The sequence below is a fragment of the Drosophila willistoni genome, unplaced genomic scaffold (genome assembly GCF_018902025.1).
Source record: "Drosophila willistoni isolate 14030-0811.24 unplaced genomic scaffold, UCI_dwil_1.1 Seg173, whole genome shotgun sequence".
NCBI lineage: Eukaryota > Metazoa > Arthropoda > Insecta > Diptera > Drosophilidae > Drosophila > Drosophila willistoni.
This window is the reverse complement of record NW_025814135.1, coordinates 86,645-106,778: the sequence shown is the minus strand read 5'-3', so window position 1 is coordinate 106,778 and position 20,134 is coordinate 86,645. Positions and strand designations below refer to the sequence as shown.

Here is a 20,134-nt window from a genome sequence, read left to right as displayed (position 1 = left end):
GGGTAGTGTTTAAGACCCCTGCTATACAACATATACTCGTCAGACATGCCAATTCCAAAGTTCATAATTGAGCATGAAACCCTGATCGAATATTACCCGACCTATAAACACGGTGACACTCTGCCCTCTACATATGCTGACGATACTATTTTCATCTCGACCGATAAAAACGCCCTTGTAGCCATGAATAAAACGGAAAATTACCTACACAAGTTCTCTACCTGGTCCAACAAATGGTGTTTCATAGTCAACGTGAGTAAAACAATTCATGTTCTCTTCTCCAGACGATCTACCTCACCTGCTGTTAAAGCTGCCACTGTTAAGTTTAATAACAAACCTATTAAAAATACGTCCTCGTGCCGATACTTGGGAGTCCTTGTTGATAGCAAACTCCTGTTTAAAACCCATATTGCCAAACTTTGTGCTCAAGCCAAGTCCACCTATACTCGCTACAAATGGCTCATGGGAGCTAAAAGCCATCTTAGCACCCGCTGCAATCTTAGTCCCTATTTGGACATACGCTATACCCATATGGGGTAGCCTAATATTTAACACCCTATTCAAAAAGCTCACCGGAACTCACAATAAACTGCTTAGAAAGCTAACAAATGCGAACATCTATTGCCCAAATTCTGAAATTCAAGAAAAACATAACGCCAAACCTCTAGAAACTATATACAATGACGCTTGCCTAAGAAATTGAAAAATTTTATCTAAAGCCATTTATCCCTAACGTTTGCCATGGCCTAGGTACTCAAAGCAAATAGATACACTTGTCGCCTCACGAACGATAAAAAAAAGCCCAAACACCACCACTCATGCCACCTCAGCTCAACCCTAGCGTAACAGTAACTAACATAAAACTTCTCATTGAATCCAAGCTTATGGAGTTCTTCTCCAAGGCGCCAGCTCTTATTGCTGACAACTAACACCAGACCTACAACAGGATCACTGAAAAGCAAGATGTTCTCAGAGCTAAGGAAGCGTCTATAGCTAAAAAAAAAACCCCGGAAAGCCTGCCCTCCCTTGGGTCAAACGAACAAATTCAATACACGGAAAATGAACTACTCGCTCTAAACATGGCTAGTCTGGAATCTGAGTTGCTCAAATTAATTGATAACAGCACGAATAGCACTGATGCTCTAAAAAAAAGGAAAACTGATACTGCACCCATGATGGTCCTAACTAACAATCACTCTAACACCAATACTAGGCGGCCCCTGCAAAGCCAGAATCCTGCCCACTATTCAGCTGCCGTCCTGGCCTGGCCAGAGGGCCAGTCCTCGAAAGCTGTGCCTCCAGTAGACGCGCCTCCTGCACTCTCTGCCTCGTTCTCAGCGTCTGCACCATCTCGACAATCGTCATGTCCAGACTTCCGCTCGCCTGATGCACCAATACCTGAAAATAAAACAAATCGAAAAATAAAACCAACTAAAAAGTACAAATACTCACCTGAAATACACAACAGCAAACAGCAGCTCCTTGTCCAGCGTCGTATGCATCGTCTCATCTGCGTCGTCCAGAATCTCGTCAAGCTAGTCCGTCTGCAGCTCCTGTATTTGAAAATATATTAAAATTATTATCTAAATCAGCAATAAAACACAAAAACTCACCTGAAAATCTACGTCAGACAGCAGCAGCATCGTCTGCGAATCCTCGTCCAGCATCTAGCCAATCATCTGGTCCATCTCTAGCGCCTGCACCTGAAAAAAAACACAAATCGTCAGAAAAATCTCTCAATAATCACGTAAACTTACCTGCAAATTCTCTTCAGTCACCTGCAGCAACTCCAGCTGGTCCTTCTGGCCCTCTACCTAAGGCTGCACCTGAAGCAGTTCCAACTGGAGCTCCTCCTGCATCTTCTGCTGCACCACGTGGCCCGTCATCTGGTCCTAAACGCCATAAAGCTGCTCCTGCACCTGGAAAAAATATAAAAATGCTAAAAAATGCTACTAAACCAACCAGCCGCAACACATTCTTCTATACCAGAGCACCTGAAAACGGAGAAAAACAAAATTAAATTTAACTACAAATATTGGAAAAACTAAAAGCCAACAATACTCACCTAAAAACTCAACGCGGCCACCTGCATCCCATGGAGTATACTTACCTCGACCTGAAAATAAAAATAAGCAAAAACATCAACCTAAAAAATACTTACCTGCAAGCAGCTGTTCCCGTCCCAACAGCTTGACTCTGTCGTCGCTGGAGGTCTCCAGTGATGATTCAGCAGCCATGTTCTGTAAAAATAATAATAATTAATTCATAATTTCCAATTAGTGCCCTCTGCACTCTCCTAATTCCCCCTATTAAGACCCTTTGCACCGGAAAATTAAATTTAAAATTCTTATTGCTAAAAACTAATACTTACTTATGCTAAATACTTAAAACTACTTACGCCATAATTATCTCTAAAAAACACTAAATTCTAAATGTCATTGTCTATTTTATTATTATACATTCATTGTTAGTAATTAAGTAGTTTATAAGTATTTTATATTGTCCCTCCCCTGCTGCTGTAACGGCTATTTTTTAATTTCCTCTTTTTTGGCCTGCTTTTTACTTTCGTTTGCTTTTTTAACGGAAAGATGCTTAGTAAAGAATCAATGAGAAAAAAAGCGGTTTAAATTAAAAACAATAAAAAGCGCCTAAACCCTAAAGCTAATTAAAATGGCTTAAAATAATTGTTAAACAATATATAAAATTGGAACTCACCTAAACCTACAGCTAAAATGTGTTAACAAATAAAACGTCTAAATAAGCAAACTATTAAACAAATAACTAAAACCTTATAAACAAAAAAAAATGACTACAAGCTAATAATTAATCTACTTAAAAATTTCTACACGTCAATAAAACCGCTAAATGTTAATGTTAAAAAAATGCCCCCAACACATATAAAACAAACTAAAACCGCTAAAACGCTAAAAAAAAAAAAAAAAGAGCAACAACAACTACATGCAAATCAGACTCTCTGTCTGCAGCTAAGAATCCACCACCAACAACAACAGCTGACCTGAGCCTACCCCAACACCAACAACATATGCAACAAGTGTGACTCAGCAAGTCATAGGGAGAGGAGAGAGAATAAATGAGAGAGCAAAGCCAACATGGCTGCACCCATACTCAATGACTTGACTAATAAGCTGGAAAAAATCATGCAAGTATACACAGCAACAACAAAAAAGCTCGCCCACCTACACAATGTGACCATGCAAAATGCCTATGGAGATGACAGCCAAAATACCACACAAACCAACAACAACAACAACTCAAATGCCATAAATGCCTTCCTGATGACTCTTATATTTTAATAACTGACCACAACAACGTCCTCGTCTCGGAAGAACGCCCTCGTCTCGTCTAAGAAGCCACAAAAATCTACCGCCAGCAAGAGAGCACAAAATTTGGCCATCTTGGCCCAGCCAGTGCCAAACTTTGTGCCACAAATATCCGATGAGCGCTCTCAGTTGCAGGAGAGATGCACTTGGGCGATGGTGGCACGCAGAAAGAACCCTCTGCCAGATAAACCCCCGGCTTTCTTTCTGCCTCTGCCCCAAAACCAAAATGCTCTCTTCCCGATACTGACGAGAGAAATTGGAAATTCTCTCTCGCTCTATCACTTGGCCCGGCTGAGTAACGGCCTGACCCGAATCACTGCCAAAACAATGGAAACCTATGTCAAATTAAAAACTACGCTAGAGGCATACAAATACGCCTATTTTACACATCAGCCCAGATGGGAACGAGGCGCTAGATTCGCCATTTTGAATCTGCACCACTCCACTGAACATGAAGCCATCCGTTGTGATCTGAAAAAGTTAGGATATGAGACTAAATACATTAACAGATTAACAAATTACAGAACTAAAAAGCCAATGAATGTATTCTTAATAGAAATAAACAGACAGGAGGACAACAAACATAACAAAATTCTTAAAATTAAAGTCCTGGGATGCCAAGAGATCCGCGTGGAGAGGCAAAGGGGCCAAAAAGGTATTCCTCAATGCAAAAACTGCCTTCTCTTTGCCCATACGGCCAGGTACTGCTGCCTTCCCCCTCTCTGCTCCATCTGTGCTAGTCAGCACAAAACCACCAAAACCACTACTTCGTAGTGAAAAGCTTCCTTCTGCCTGTTACATACATTTTGGCGACTTTAACATACCATTTCAACCTATAGGTGCATGGTACAAAAATGCTGAATAACTATTGCAAAAGCCATAACTTTGGATCAACTTATGCGAACATTTCTTTAACCTTTTTTTTAATACTTATTTTATTTTCAAAGTGCCTTAAATACATAAAATTGATAAACCAATAACTCATCCCAAAACTAAAAGCTTCCCAGCGCGGGCTCGGAGTTCATTTCAACATATAGTTTCTTAATAAAATTTATCCTAAAACTCTTCGTAGAATCCGATGATTTTTTTGGGTTATTTGACAGCAAAAGCAAAAAAAAAAGGTTTTCTGTAAAGAAACCTGAAACTTCTGCTTGATAAACTTTTTAATCGTGTTACATAAGTTTCTTCTCCTGAATTTGCTTTACGATCCATACAAAATGATAAGCTGATTCACCTTTGCGACATGGATTCAAATAAAAAGTAGGTAACAAATGTAGCAATTTTGCAGCATGTGGGTTTCCTATAGTTGTTGGTAAAATATTACTTCCAGTCACAATAACCTTTTACTTTAAAGTTTAGCTTAAGCTTACAAATATGCTTTCCCAAAAAAAATTGTTTTAAAAATTCAAATTTACATATATTTTATTTATAATTAACCGAAATTAATTTGAAATTACTCTTGCCCAAAAAAAATTCATTTCAATTTTTTAACTCGGCACTTTGATATAACTTCTTCAAAAAGTTACAAAAAAGCCAATAAAGGCAAAAAAAAAATGTATAAATCTGTAGTTCCATTTATTTTTTTATGTTTTTGCAAATTGAAAATTGTAATGCATGTTTCAATATTATCGATTTCTGCGACATCTCTGTATGAATAGTTTTTGGGGTGTCATAAAGATAAGTTGCCTAAACTCTTTAAAAAAAATTCACTCATCAACAACGTATTGCATATTTTAGGGTGTTAATTTAACCTAGGAATCTTTTTTAGATTATTAGATGAGTAAAAATGTGTCATTATTGCACCATAATGCTAACAGAGTAGTCTAGATAAATTTTTTTTTAGTTTATGTAAGCTACTTGCTAAAATAAAACTTGTAATTCCCACTAACAATTGTTACCAAAACCATAAGAAAAGATTTAAATGCACTTTAATGTACTGTTACTTTGACTGACATTTTATAAATGCCAACAATCAATTTGAAATGCATTTTTATTTTTTTATCGACATACTCGTATTTGTTCTTTTTATTAGCATTAAAAGTCAAATGCAAAAATCTTGTGAAAACGCTGCTGAGCTTCAAGGGTCGTAAACAATTTTTATGGTCAGTCAATAAAATCGTCATAGCGAATTTGTCAGTAATGTCACAGAATGTGCTTGAACTTGGCCAGGTTAGCCAGGTTGGCCACGTTGGCACACCCAAGTTGAAGTGCGCCAATTTCAATCATTTAGTTGTCAACTGTCAATCCGTGTGGGGTCAATGGATAATCGCACGGCCAAGCTCATATTGGACGAACATCGTCCGGGCCAAACGGTGGAAAACAATGGAGCAGTAGCTGCGAATAGAACCGGAGAAGCCACGGATGAAACTGTTCAGTTGGTTAGCAATTCATTCGTTATAGACATTGTGGAACGCATCAATGAATTGTATCACTTTAAGAATTTCATTTTCTACATTTCGGAGAGATTGGACTTACAGAATGAAAACTCACTCGATTTCTTTCGTGAATTTTGTATACATTTTCCGCTGGCACCGAATTTAATATTCACCCGGAACTATCATGCCTCAATGCCCATGGTAGAGCTAATAAGTACACCCTCATTGGTTATGATCTATACAACGGAACGTGATGATCCCATTATGGAATTAGCTGCCCAGAAATTACGAGGAATACGCTGGCTGAAAACCCTTTTCATATTGTTTCCAAAACTCAGCACAACCGAGTTTTATGTGGACTTTGATGCCCAAACACAATTCTCTAAAAATATTAACAATACTTTTGATTGGGTTTTGAGCAAACAATTTTTAAATACTGTACTGATTACACTACAGAACAATGTCTATCTATGGGAACCATACCCCACACCATCAATAGTAAATAAGACAGACTCCTGGAAGGCAGATGAATTTTTCTACAAGTATAGTAGGGATATGAAGGAATATGTGCTAAAGACACCAATACTCTATTATTTGCCACGGGTATTCAAGTCGGATAGGCCAACAAACAGTTATGAGGATAATTATGAGGATAATGGGATTTCTTAAGTTCGTAAAAGCTCGCATTCTGGACACAAGCGGAAATATGTCAATGTCTTTGAATTTACCAAATCTATTGGAATTGGTAGCTCATGGTGTGTATGAGACATTGATACATTCATTCACGGACATGGTTGGCAACTATTCGGTTAGCTATAGATATCCCATTGGCATAAATGACTGGTGTAGCATGGTCCCATATCGCAATCAATCACCGGCTGAAGCTTATATACGTGAAGCATTGGAAAATAGCGCCTGGATATTACTATTACTCTCGGTTCTTTATATAACCATTGCCATTTGGTGGTGTTCACCCATACGTCCGCGAGATTTTAGTGCTGCATTTCTTCAGTCCATATGCACTGTGACCTATAGTGCTCCTATTTATATTATTAAGACGCCGACACATCGAATACGCTATCTGTATATTGTACTCTTTGCCATGGGTCTCATCTCGTCTAATATGTATATTTCAAAGATGACCAGCTATTTTACATCGTCTCCACCACAACGACAAGTTAATACGGTTCAGGACATAATCGAGGCAAAATTAAGAATATTAGTTATGACATATGAGAATGATCACATTAGGAGTCTACGCAATCAGTTTCCAGACGACTTTCTTAAACAACTTAAGGTAGTGGATAAAGATATATTGGATCACTATCGTGATCCGCTGAATATCAGTTATGGTTATGCTGTGACTAGTGATCGTTGTCGCTTTCTCGATATGCAGCAGAAACATTTGCGAAAACCAATTTTTCGTCTCACGGACATTTGTTCGGGACCCTTCTATCTATCTTTCCCGTGCATCTTGACTCGCATTTGCAATCGCCGCTGCAGGGCTATATTATGATAGCCCAACAAGATGGACTTATGCAACACTGGAAACGGGAAGCATTTTGGGAGGCCATTCATCTGGATAAAATCCACGTGGCCATTGTTAGCGAAGAACCAAGACCCTTGGGCTTGAATTTTTTCAAGCATGATTCACGTTTGGTGTTTGGGTTGTGTTTGGCCGGTTTAGCATTTGCAGCGGAAATGAAATGGTATCAATATTTTATTTTCAACCCGCATGGGTGTCATATTCGAACATCTTTAAGAAAATTACACAAAAAGCTCAGCATAAGAAAAAGTTGTAGATCACAAAACAATGAATATAAATATATGCATACATACATAATTTTTTATTGGTTGGGGAATGTTTTGACGACATTTTAAAAAATATTTAAAAACGGAGAGGGTTATGTATGTTGTATCAAGTAAATGAAAAAAAATGGCCGCCGATGAAAATTGAAAATACAATTTGTTGGTATTTTTTTGTAGTTTAATGTAAAAAATATCAAAGAAGCTAACATCGGCTATGCCGAAGTTTATATACCCTTGCAGTCTTCGGCAATAATAATTTTACATGTTTAAAATTTGTTTTCTGCAACTCAATTCGCCAATATACAAACAAAACAATTTTACTCTTTATACTATACAATTTGTTCTTCTTCTTCCCGCATTCCCAAAGCAAAGCAACGCACGCATACACATACAGTTTATGTAGCGTTGCGTCTGTGTGTGTATGCATGTACTGTGTTGATGACGAAAGACGTAGTAGACAGCAAGCAGCGCTGCCGGCAGAGCTTGGAGCCGATTATTATATTGACTGTAACTTGTGTTATATTCATCCGATCAGATTCAAATTGTGGGATCTGGGGTTTTATATCCAATATTATCACATATGTAAATTTCATAGCGATACTCCAATTTTTATGAAAATGTTTCTTCTAGAGCTATGTGATATAGTGGTCCGATCCTGATAATACTTGATCTGCTCCAGATAATAAAAAGCACAGAAAAAAATTTCAGCCCAATAGCTCTTAAGACGGCTGAGTAAAACGCATACGCACGGACGGACAGACGGACATGGCTATATCGACACAGCTTCTCATGCTAATCAAGAATATATATACTTTATGGGGTCGGAAACGTCTCCTTCTGTGTGTTACAAACATCTGACCAATTTTATAATACCCTCTGCAAGGGTATAAATATCAAAGAAGCTAACAGTCCTCGACCATAATATTTTTACATGTTCCAATCGCTTTATCTGCAACTCAATTCATCAAATGCATAGACAAAACGTTTCAAATATCACTCTGTCCCTTTTCAATTCGCTATACCAGATATTTTTTCTTCTTCTTCATCCCGTATGATTGGCACGCACCCACAAACAGTTAGTGCTCTCTGTATGTGTGTATGTGTGTGAGCTCAGCTGCTTAGTGTTGAGAGAAAAAATTATATCCATAACAATTGAGCTGCCAGTGCTAAAAAAAAGTGTCAGTAGTGTTGTAAGTGACTTTCAAGTTTAACGTCGTGTCAACACTTACAATTCCAATGGCATTTACTTATATACATCTAGTTGGCTTTGACAGACAGAACCATATAAATAGAGGAACCTGAAGGGCTAGAGTTCATTCTATTTTGTTAAGTCGTTGCGATAGAATCAAATTTATTCCTTAATTTTTGTCCTCAATTTAAATTTAAACCACTTTATTCCCTATTCGTCCACATTAAAGTTTTAAAGTGCATATTTCTATCTGAGGTTCACGTTCCAGCAGCGCCATAGGCCTTTAAGGAGATGTGATTGACACCGACGTTGGGCGAGTATCGTTCAAAGCATTTTCCTTATTCATTGTATTTCCGAACTTCCAACAATTTATCCAATAAGCATAGCTAAAAATTTTAAACAATAAATGCCCACCTTTTGTGTTCTTGACTTTTTTTTCTTTCTTAATGTCAAAGTCGTTTTTCAAATCGAATGCAAAAACGCTCCCAGTGGATTGCCGAGGCAAAGAATCAATATAGAAATTAATAACCGTTTGCGAGTTTTTTACATTGGCCACCCTTGCTGGGATCTTTTTCAGCTCCTCCGCGCCTTTGAATTTAATTGTCAGTTTTACCTTTCGACCAGTGACTCGGCGTTGTAACTGCCTTCTTTATATCACGATAAGCCCACTAGTTTAAATTTTAAAAAAGAGTCCATAAATCCATTGGGATTAACATTTCTCCTCCTTTTTTGTTCTCCCTAGTGCATGATTATGCAGTAAGGCAGGTTCACTGCCACACCATTATGTCATTGGTATTAAAGATTTACATTTTCTTTCTATTTAAGGACTCTGCCGTCTCTGAGGTTTGGTAAAGTCTTACTTCCTTTCTTTACTTTTTCCTTATTCATTATAATTCCATTAAATCAAAAATGTATCAAAAACCCTGCGTCCACACCAATTTTGTGACTCTTTGACTACCATAATACGATTATAGTATATATAGTCATATAGTCATATTGGCGCCAATTTTGTTTGTGATGGTGTTTCGTTTTTTGTTTTAAATATTCCCATTTTTTCTTCAACTGCTGCTTCCAATTCTGGACGATTCCCTCATTCTGGGCGATTTTTGTTTTAATGTTTTATTTGTCCACTACATCAGTGATCTTTTAACTTTAATTTCTCCGTTTCCAAGTTCACTCATGGACTATCGTCTATTGTATTTGTGTAAAATCCAATTGAACGGAGAGCCTCTTGACATTTTCTCAGCTCTGAATATAAGCTTTTTAGACAAGTTTTCGAAAGTTTAAACAACAAATATATTTTAGCAAATATTTTCCCTCCTTTTCCGCAAATAAAAATATTTTTTTTATGTGTTGTGGAAAACGCAATCCAAAATTTTTAATGTAGCAGTAGCAGAAAAGTATTTCGTAATTTCCGAAACCATTTTTGTAATATGAGATAAATTAAGACAGGTCAATTTTAAATGCATTTAACTCGAGATGTCTGTTGACCCGAAGTCCGTCGACGGGGGTTGGCTCCAAAAAAAAGTTCGCTAGTTCAAACATATGTATGTATGTTTATCCCGAGCCCTCTAACCAAATAATTAGACGCCAGTTTTTTATGTAATATTGCGCTTTATTTAGTTGCCCAAATTTGGTAGGCAAATCCATCGGTTAGAGCGGTTGGCTGAAATCTTTATTTCAATATTGATTGCAGTTTCTCAAATCGCACTGCGTCCTTTGCGTTTGCTGGACAAAGTAAAGGTTCAAAGGAATTTGGGGATTCGATTTCTTACACAAAAAACCAAAACACTAAAAAATTTCAAGTTGAATACTCCAACTCTACTTCCAATAGGCTTCAAAATGGAGGCGTGAAGTTGATTTGCACAGACGGACGGATAATCTTAGATTTTCAGGCTGATCAGGAATATATACCATTTGCAAAGGTAAATAAAAAATCAGACTGAAATTTTAGCAACCAACAAGACTTTTAAATTTAATATCACCTCAGTGTTGGGAGAAAAAATTATATCGATAACAATTGAGCTGCCAGTGCTAAGAAAAAGTGTTAGTAGTGTTGTAAGCGACTTTTAAGTTTACTCTCTTATCAACACTTACAATTCCAATGGCATTTACTTATACATATACATCTAGTTGGCTTTGACAGACAGAAACGGTATAAATAGAGGAACCTGAAGAGCTAGAGCTCATTCTATTTTGTTAAGTTGTTGCAATAGAATGAAATTTATTCCTTAATTTTTGTCCTCAATTTAAATTTAAATCATTTTATTCCCTATTCGTCCACATTAAAGTTTTAAAGTGTTTATTTCTATCTGAGGTCCACATTCCAACAGCGCCATCGGCCTTTTAGGAGATGTGATTGACACCGACGTTGGGCGAGTATCGTTCAAAGCATTTTCCTTAGTCATTGTATTTCCGAACTTCCAACAATTTATCCAATAAGCATAGCTATACTTCTAAGTCAGTAAGGTTTTTGGCTTTTCTGCTTCACGTCGTTTTCAGTGGATAGCCAGTTGTCTACTCGATCGTATAATTGCAAGATGCATCATTTTAAACGCAGCGTAAATACTGAATTTATGTTTTAGGTCCGAACCATTTTCTGTTGACTGTTGCTTATTGCCATGGTAAAACCATAAACAAATTAGTTTTAATGAATTTCGACGGTGTTGTTGATGCTTTTGGTGATTCTGTTCCGATTCTGATTCTGTTTTTTCACCTTTGTATTTGAGTGCATGAGTGTTTCCCTCGTTAGAACATAAAGAGTCCTCAAGTTCATAGTTAGAACGTTAACGTTTAGTATTTTATTAAAAAAAGTCGTCGAAACGAGCCAAAGAATCAATATAAAAATTAATAACCATTTGCGAACTTTTTACATTGGACACCCTTGCTGGGATCTTTTTCAGCTCCTCCGCGCCTTTGAATTTAGTTGTCAGTTTCGACCAGCGACTCGACATTGTAGCTGCCGTCTTTATGCCACGATAAGCCAACTAGTTTGTTGCTACTGCTACGTGCCGATAAATTGATTTAAATTTCAAAAACGAGTCCATTAATCCATTGGGATATTTCTCCTCTTTTTTTGTTTTCCATCGTGCATGGCTATGCAACAAGGCATTTAACGTCGCTGTTATGTCATTCATATCTTGCTAAAACTGTCGATTAGCTTTAAATCGTGTGGCAGCGAAGTTAAATGCCTTGTTGCATAGCCATGCACCAATGGGTATTAAGGATTTGCATTTTTTTTCTATTTAAAGACTCTGCCGTCTCTGAGGTTTAGTAAAGTCTTACTTCCTTTATTTTTCCTTATTCATTATATCTCCATTATATGAAAAATGTATCAAAAAACCCTAGATCCACCAATTTTGTGACTCCTTGACTACCACAATACGATTATAACAAAGTCATATTGGCGCCAATTTTGTTTGTGATGGTGTTTCGTTTTTTTTCTTAATAGTTTGGCTTTTTTTCTTCTCTAAGTGCTGCTCCCAATTCTGGACGACACCCTCATTCTGGGCGATTTTTGTCGCTCCAAAAGATTTGAATGATTTCCGCTTTGTATTCGGATGGTAAACGGTCTCGGTTTTACTTGTGCGTAACGGCGATTAGGATTTGTGAGTGTAGCGAATATATTATTCAATTGATTTTCGGCCGATCTATTAAAGGGACATTTTTGGGCTAACTGTCCATGGACCAATATGTCCAAATATGCATGGAATTATTTAATTTCTCTGTTTCTGTTGGTATATATGACTATCGTCTATTGTATTTGTGTAAAGACCAATTGTACCGAGAGCCTCTTGATATTTTGCGTAGCTCTGGATAACCTAAAGTTTTTAGATAAGTTTTCGAAAGTTTGAACAACAAATACATTTTAGCAAATATTTTTTTTTTTCTATTCCCAATTTCCGAAACCATTTGTATAATATGAGATAAATAAAAACTCTGCTATATGTATTTAGCATATGTGGAAAATTTGGCAACGCTGAAACATCCGATTAATCGGAATATAATTGACAAACTTTTAATCTATTGATCGATTGTTATTAGTTCGATTACTAAATAGTCGATAAACAAATAATACAACACTGATAATAAAATTGCTCACGTCTGTCATCACTAATTGTAAGTGTGAGTAAGAGAGTCATGATAGAGAGTGAAAGGAACGCAATAGTGTCTGTAACTTTAAATTGCAATTTTTTATACCCTTGCAAAAAGGGTATATTAATTTTGGTCAGAAGTGTGCAACGCATAGAAGGAAGCATCTCCGACCATATAAAGTATATATATTCTTGATCAGCACGACGAGACGAGTTCAAATAGCCATGTCCGTCCGTCCGTCCGTCCGTCCGTCCGTCCGTCCGTCTGGATCAACGAAAACTCCTCCTAGACCGTTGGAGCTACAGAGCTGAAATTTTGCATGTAGGCTTGTATATATTGCATATATCTCGGATTCAGCCGGATCGGATCACTATATCATATAGCTCCCATACAAACGCCAAAGTCACGAACAGTGACTTTTCTTAATAACTTCGGTTTTTTTTGAGCTATTGTCGTGAAATTTAATATTGGTGAGTTAATTACACATATAAACGACTATGCCAAATTTGATCAAGATCGGGTGACTATATCATATAGCTCCCATAGGAACGATCTTTCGAAAACAGTGACTTTTGTCAATTACTTCGTTACTTTTGAAGCAATTGTCATAAAAATTTATATTTCTCAGTTTAGCATAACTATTAATGACTGTGCCAAATTTGATTAAGATCGGGCGACTATATCATATAGCTCCCATAGGCACAATCGGTGGTGAACAGTGACTTTGATCAATAACTTCGTTATTTCCTAAGCCGTTCTTTCGCAAATATTAGACCTTTTACTCCAAAAACTTGCAAGGGTATACAAACTTTGACGAGGTCAAAGTTAGCCCCGGCCCTCTGGTTTTTAAATAACATCTATTGTAGGGGTAATAAAATTGAAAAAATTTTCTTGTGTCAGCCGTATTATACGTAAAATAAATAGTATAATTATAATTATTACATAATGTTTCCGACATTCAACTGTCAGTAGCTAGGAACACATTTATGTTTTCTCTACAATTCCCAACTAGTTAAAATCTGCAGATTACTGGAATCTCGAATCGAAATATATGCAAAAACAAACATCTTCTGTTTAGCCCACACACAATTTGGTTATTGTTTATTTAAATTTTGTAATATACTTTCTTAAAATACTTTCTTGCGTTCCGAAACTCTTGCGTGGAGTATTTCCAAGCTGAACACAATTCCACCCAGGACACACATAACCAAAAGATAAATGAAAGCAATGGCCAAGTGGGCTAGGCCAGCTGAAGTGTACTCACTATTGGCCGGCAGACGGGTCACTAGTCCAACATATAGAGCCGTTTCAAAACAACTGCGTGTATAAAAATTCAACAGTCCCGAAGAGTGTATACGATATGTATAATACTCTATGTAGCGCCACAAAGATGAATCCGTTAGCAGCGGATAGGCCAAATGATAGGAACCAAAGCAAATGCTGCTCATCTTAAAGATTCGCTGTTTCAAGAGTTTTTGCTGCTCATCAAGAAATTGCCACTGATCCTCTGTGACAAAGTAGGCGTGGGTGCAATTAAAGTTGGTTTGATGCTCTGCAAATATCCCACTATCGACAGGCCTTAGAAGTTTTACAAACTCCTCCGGCAATTCCTTGTGAAGTTGCAATAAGAATTCCAGCTCATAATCGATAATCATCATAGGTAATTGGTCACGTATCATCCATTGTATTGATCTGGGCATGAAAGAGATTAACAGTCAAAATACTACCAAGTGTCGATGTATAATTTGCCGATAGGAAAAAGCCATAAAAAAAGACAGCGGCCAATAGAAGAAATCTCAAAATTGGCGGCTTTTGTAGTTGTCGAGCGGTAGCTATATTCATAATATAGCAAAACGAGTTCAATAGTGCAGCATTTATGCCATCCGAGTGTCTCTTTTTGCCAATGCTTAACCACAAAAGTTCCAGCAAAATTAAGGCCACAAATGCTCCAAGTACAAAAAACCACACCATGAAATCGAAAGGTTGCAGAGGATAAAAGTACGTTGAAACAGATATCGAAGTGGGCACTATCAGACACCACTGCACCAGCAACAGAGGGTAGCTCTTCTCGATCCCTTCGTCTGGCATAAACAAGGCATAAGCATGGGCTAGAAATTCCACACGTCGATCTCGTACCAATTGCAAGGCTTGTTTCATATTAATTGCTTTGCCCCCAAGGCATCGGGGGGTAAGACTTTATTATACACCTCCATAATGGGATGATCCACTCCGGTGGTGAATACAAAACTCATATGATTTCTCCTTGCCGGGGCCCTTATCATACGCAATTCCGTATTGTTGTTGATCACCGTTTGAGTAGCAGTTGCTCCGAATGCTTCATCTACGATACGTGTAAACTGATCCAATTCAGGCACTCGTTGTTTTTGACTCACAAACCAAACAATCTCCTGAAACGCATTGAAGGCAGCAAATGGACGCAACAAATTATGAACATACTGAAGATTCCAAGCTGCGATAGTTCCAATTAGAAGGCCAAGTAGAAGTGATTTCAAGAAAAACGAGTAGCACATGACCATCGCCATGAAGTTACACAGTTTAATGACTGAAATTATAACCATTTATCGACAAATTTATAAGAAAGTAATTACATATATGGCCTTGGAGATTACATACATAACTAAACGAAAAGTTTCTACCGCGACGACATAAAACAAAGTTGTTAGTTTTGTTTACTTGTCAGACACAAAAACAATAATAATCCTCCCACCTAACTTTCTTTGAACATAATTGCGACAGTAAAAGTACCATAAGGTAACTTTAATTGCATTTTAATCAAAATATATGTTTGAGAAAGTTTTCAACTAGCAACCATTTTGCAAAGTTAAATCTATAATTGTGTAAAATTTACAAAACTTTAGTTATAAACATAGGAAATTACTATTTCATATAGCAAAATATGAATGCTTATATGAGTATAGATATAACACCCGTACGGAAGGTCTACTGAGCTTCAAATTCATGTTCATATTCGGACTGTACATTAGGAAAGCCATGGCGTAGAGCATATTTTGTGTGATGGATTTGGGAGACTTTTCTCACGCCAGTGAGAAAGCGCATACGAAAGGCTATATAGAAAATGCCCAAGAACAGGGATGTCCAAATGTATCTGCCCAGTGGCCAAACTACATACATCCATTTGGGCAATTCGGGTGCAAGAGGCACCATTACACAGTTTCTCATCAGCTCCAGCGGATAACTGTGCTCCGTTTCGTTTGGTAATCTCTCCTCCATCTCTGATCTTACCAGAACTCCATGCAGTGATAAATTATAATTGCCATCGGATATTTTCTGCTCAACAAGCGACTTCTTGGGCAGACTCTCAAGCTCATCCAGCTGCAGTTGATAATGATAGACCTGGGCAAATAGCTTCACCGTCTCCATATACGGTCCACAGAATATTGGCCTTGTGTTCTGTGTATCGTTATACACAAAGGCATGCGGTATATCAATACTAAATGGCGACCGAAGAAATCCCAATGTCGCGTTGTCCATGTCCATTAGTGAGTGCATTTTGTTGTCAACTTTATTTAAACGCTTTGACTAAGGATAGAATTCCTCCTCTCACTGACTATGCGGCTGGCTAATATTGGAAATAAACAGAAAGTTTGCAAAAAAAAAAAAGAACAATCAACTAAACGTAAAGCTCAATCTATGGGTTTCACAAAAAAGTACGTCAAACACGACTTGGCAGACAGAGTGGCGCTAGTCCATTTTACAATCGGCCAGGAATTCAATTAATATGCATTTTAGAATTTCAGTCCATTCCCTAACAATGCTTTAAGTTATTATCGTGCCAAAACAAAAGTAATATTTCTATATTTGATTGACATGACACAGAAGGTCAAAAGGAATCCCTTTTGAAAATCCTCTCTTTCTCGATACCTATTTATGTCTATTCCCTGAAAGTTTGAAATCAAGATATTTAAACGTATAGAAAAAGTAAAGGAAGAATGTTAAAAATTATTCGTAGACTATTTGTGAAACTCTGTGTTCATAATTTCTGGGAATTGGTTCAATCTTCCGTTTTTTAATTTTGACACATTTTTCTTAGTCATATTCTTATAGGAAACATTTTCCTTTAATTTTTTACTCATTTCTTGTGAAACAATACTTAAATAAAGACAATTTTAGTCAAAGAAGAAAACAGTTTTTAAATAATTTCAGTTTTGTTTTTATTAATATGATTTGTAGTAATAAAGAAAAAATTTTGTAAATTTATCACTTTTTTGATACTACTATAAGAATTCATTTTTTTTTTAAATCTAATACTTCGCCAAAATAGAAATTAGTACCACAAAATGATTGTCATGATTTTGTTATAATAGAAAATTATCAGAAATAAAAATTGTGGTTTTCTTGATTCGAGTTTCGAAGGCATATTTTAATTTAGATTCCACTTAAAATTATCATAATTTTGAATTGACAATTGAAAACACAATCTGTGCTTTGGTGTAAAGGAACTCAAAATATATTCCCTAAATTTTTTTATTTTATTCAAACCCCTTCTTAACATTTCCACTGTGCCTTTGCATTTTGTTGACTCAACTTTGTTGCCATTTGAACTCGAGATAAGAAATCTATAAGTGTCGAATATATTCATACTATGTAGGTACACCCCATAGATATATGTAATTAACAATTGACAATTGGAGGTTGGGACAACTAAATCGAATTCCTTTGGCGATGATAGTTTTTATTACATTCCCTTACGGACCATTCTATTGTAAATGACCTTTTCACAATTATTGCAGGGCAAATAATTCTGCCATTTGGTTTTTGTCCTTATTGAAATATGTGATAGAACTAAAATAGTAATAAAATTTTAGTTTTATTTTCTAAACTAGAGAAATTTGCTAGACTTTCTTGAGATAGTGACTTGTATTAATTAAAACTGATAATCATAAATATGTATATAAAGAGACTAAAAATAGGCTTAAATATGTTTTTTCTTATTTAATATTCTGTAAAAGGTTTTAATCGTTAGAATTATTTAACAATTTATTCCTTTAAATGCATTTGCTAAGCGATTTCAGAAAAGCCATTAAATGGAAATTGCCACTAAAATAGTTATATACCATCTGGTAACACAAATTTTGTTGTACAGTGTATTAACATTATAATTAATATAATTAAATATCCAATTTTCCCAATAAGGAAAAAAAAGATATTTTTTGTGAGTTAAAAGCAACGTACTTTATTATTTGAATGAAAACTTAGAAATGATTACAAAAATGTCTTATGGTTATATTTATAAGCTAAATTTGGGAGCCCTTTGGTGGCGTGGTTGATATTTCGATGATTTGATTGGTCCGATTTTAATTGCTGAGTTAGCGTTCTCACGCTTTTGGTTGTTAGGGGGACAATTATTATTTCAAGTGTTCAATTGTTTATGTTAATTTTATTAGCGTTCATACGCTTTGGTTTTGAGGGGGACAATTGTTTATAAAAACGGATGTTTACTTTAACGTTATGAATTTTAGGGGGCGAAATATTTATATGTTATTGGGTATTGGAGTCGGATATATGACTCCCCCATCCTAAAGAAAATAGCCTGTCCTCAGGCGGATACATTGGGATATAGCGAGGGGTTTTTCTCAGCTGTAAATATTGGAGAATCAATTTTGTTTATAATTTGGGACTCGATTTTTTCAACAATTGGGGTTTCGATTATGTCTGTGGGACCACGATTGTTATTTGATCGAAAATGCTTAATTATTAATTTTTGTGGCATTGCCTTAAACTTATAGATTAAGTATGTAATCAAACTTATTATTGTAAGTATAAAAGTGGTTAATGTAATAGTTTGAAATGCAGTATAATATTTCGTATGTTCGTTAATTATCTCTTTTGTTTGGATAAAGGAAATAGGTTCTAGCCTGGTGATATTGTTTGTTACATAAATGCTTTGGCTATAGTCAAGCAATGAATTTATTATTGATATTTCGTTTAGTTGTAAGGCACAATCGTAAATTTTTATTATGTTATTGCCTTCTATTATTAATTCGTTGTTTACGCAATTTTGATTAAGTTTAGTTTTTGGTAGATTCCATGTTACAATTATGTTTGGTTCAATGTAATAAGTTTGAAAATTCTTATATGTCTTAGTGTATTTACAAGTGGTTGGGATTTGATTTAAAATGCCTATTATACATTCGTTAGTTTCTATTTGTTTGTGTTTTTATTGAACAAAGTGTTGTTATTAAAATAGTATTTATCGTATGAATTTTCTGTCAAAATATTTTTATTCTCGTCTGGATAAGGAAGTATCTCAAAGATAGGGGTTTTTATTACTTCTTGAGGAATGTTTGAAATGATAAATATCTCGTTTGAACTTGGTTTAAGCCAGGTGGAAGTTTTTGTATTCAATAGTTTTTCCGAATTAACATGACTTAAGTGATTATGTTTTAGAAGTTTTGGGTATTATAGTCGGGGGATCCTGCATAGATAAAAATGTCCGCTGGTGTTCGGTTAGTTGTTTTATGTCTCGTCTTATGGTTGTATACGTAGAGAATTTTTTCAAATTTAAGTAATTTATCTTCGATGTCATTTTCACTATTTATAATTCTGAGTTTTTCATTTACTGTTTTATGGAATCTTTCTACATCTGAGATGCCGTTTTTACTTGATGTGATTTCTAACTTTACATTTTCTCCTTGTAGCCAATTTTTTAGTGCTATACACAGAAATGCTGAATCTTTGTCTGATTTTATTTCTATTGGTTTGCCCATTTCAGTGAATACTTTCATAATTGCTCTCTTGGCTTCTAACCAATCTCTAGACTTTACTTCTACAAGTGTTGCAAATTTCGAGTAAATGTCAATGCATGAAAGGAATTGTAAATTGTCGATCATGTCAAAGTCCATGACGTATTTTTCTCTGATATTAAAAAGTTCTGGTGTTATTTCAAAAGTTAGTTTTGTATTTCTATTTTCTGTCTTTGCGATATTGCATACTGAGCATTCATTAATAATGTTTTGAATTAGGTTTTGAAAATCGGGAAAATAATATTTTTCTTTAAACAAATTAATCGTTTTTTCAATTCCTGGATGTAATAATTCTTTATGTTGTTTTAGGATTATTTGTTTAAATTGTGCAAACGTTTGAAGGTCCTCTAACTTAATGCTAGATTTCGAGGTTTTTGTATTTGCGTTTGGTTGTATTATTTCGATAAAAGCTTGTTGGTATATGGGAAAATCTTGTTCATTATGAAAATATAGTACAGTGTTCTTACTGCAAAGATATCTTATGATTATATCCCTTGCGTAAGCATTGGTCATTTCTTTGTATGTTATTTTTATGTTTGT

At 35.8% G+C, this 20,134-nt stretch overlaps 1 protein-coding gene and 2 pseudogenes across 1 annotated transcript; 1 reads left to right on the top strand and 2 right to left on the bottom strand.

Moving 5' to 3' along the window:
* Positions 1-5,599: 5,599 nt before the first annotated feature.
* On the top strand, positions 5,600-11,696 carry LOC124461011 (annotated as a pseudogene).
* A 2,240-nt stretch (positions 11,697-13,936) lies between these two features.
* LOC26529230 lies at positions 13,937-15,352 on the bottom strand (annotated as a pseudogene).
* A 360-nt stretch (positions 15,353-15,712) lies between these two features.
* LOC26529577 lies at positions 15,713-16,340 on the bottom strand. Its single transcript, XM_047012601.1, is given in 3 exon segments — positions 15,713-15,864; positions 15,867-15,878; positions 15,881-16,340. Coding segments are annotated over 3 exon segments (624 nt in total).
* Between the last annotated feature and the right edge of the window lie 3,794 nt (positions 16,341-20,134).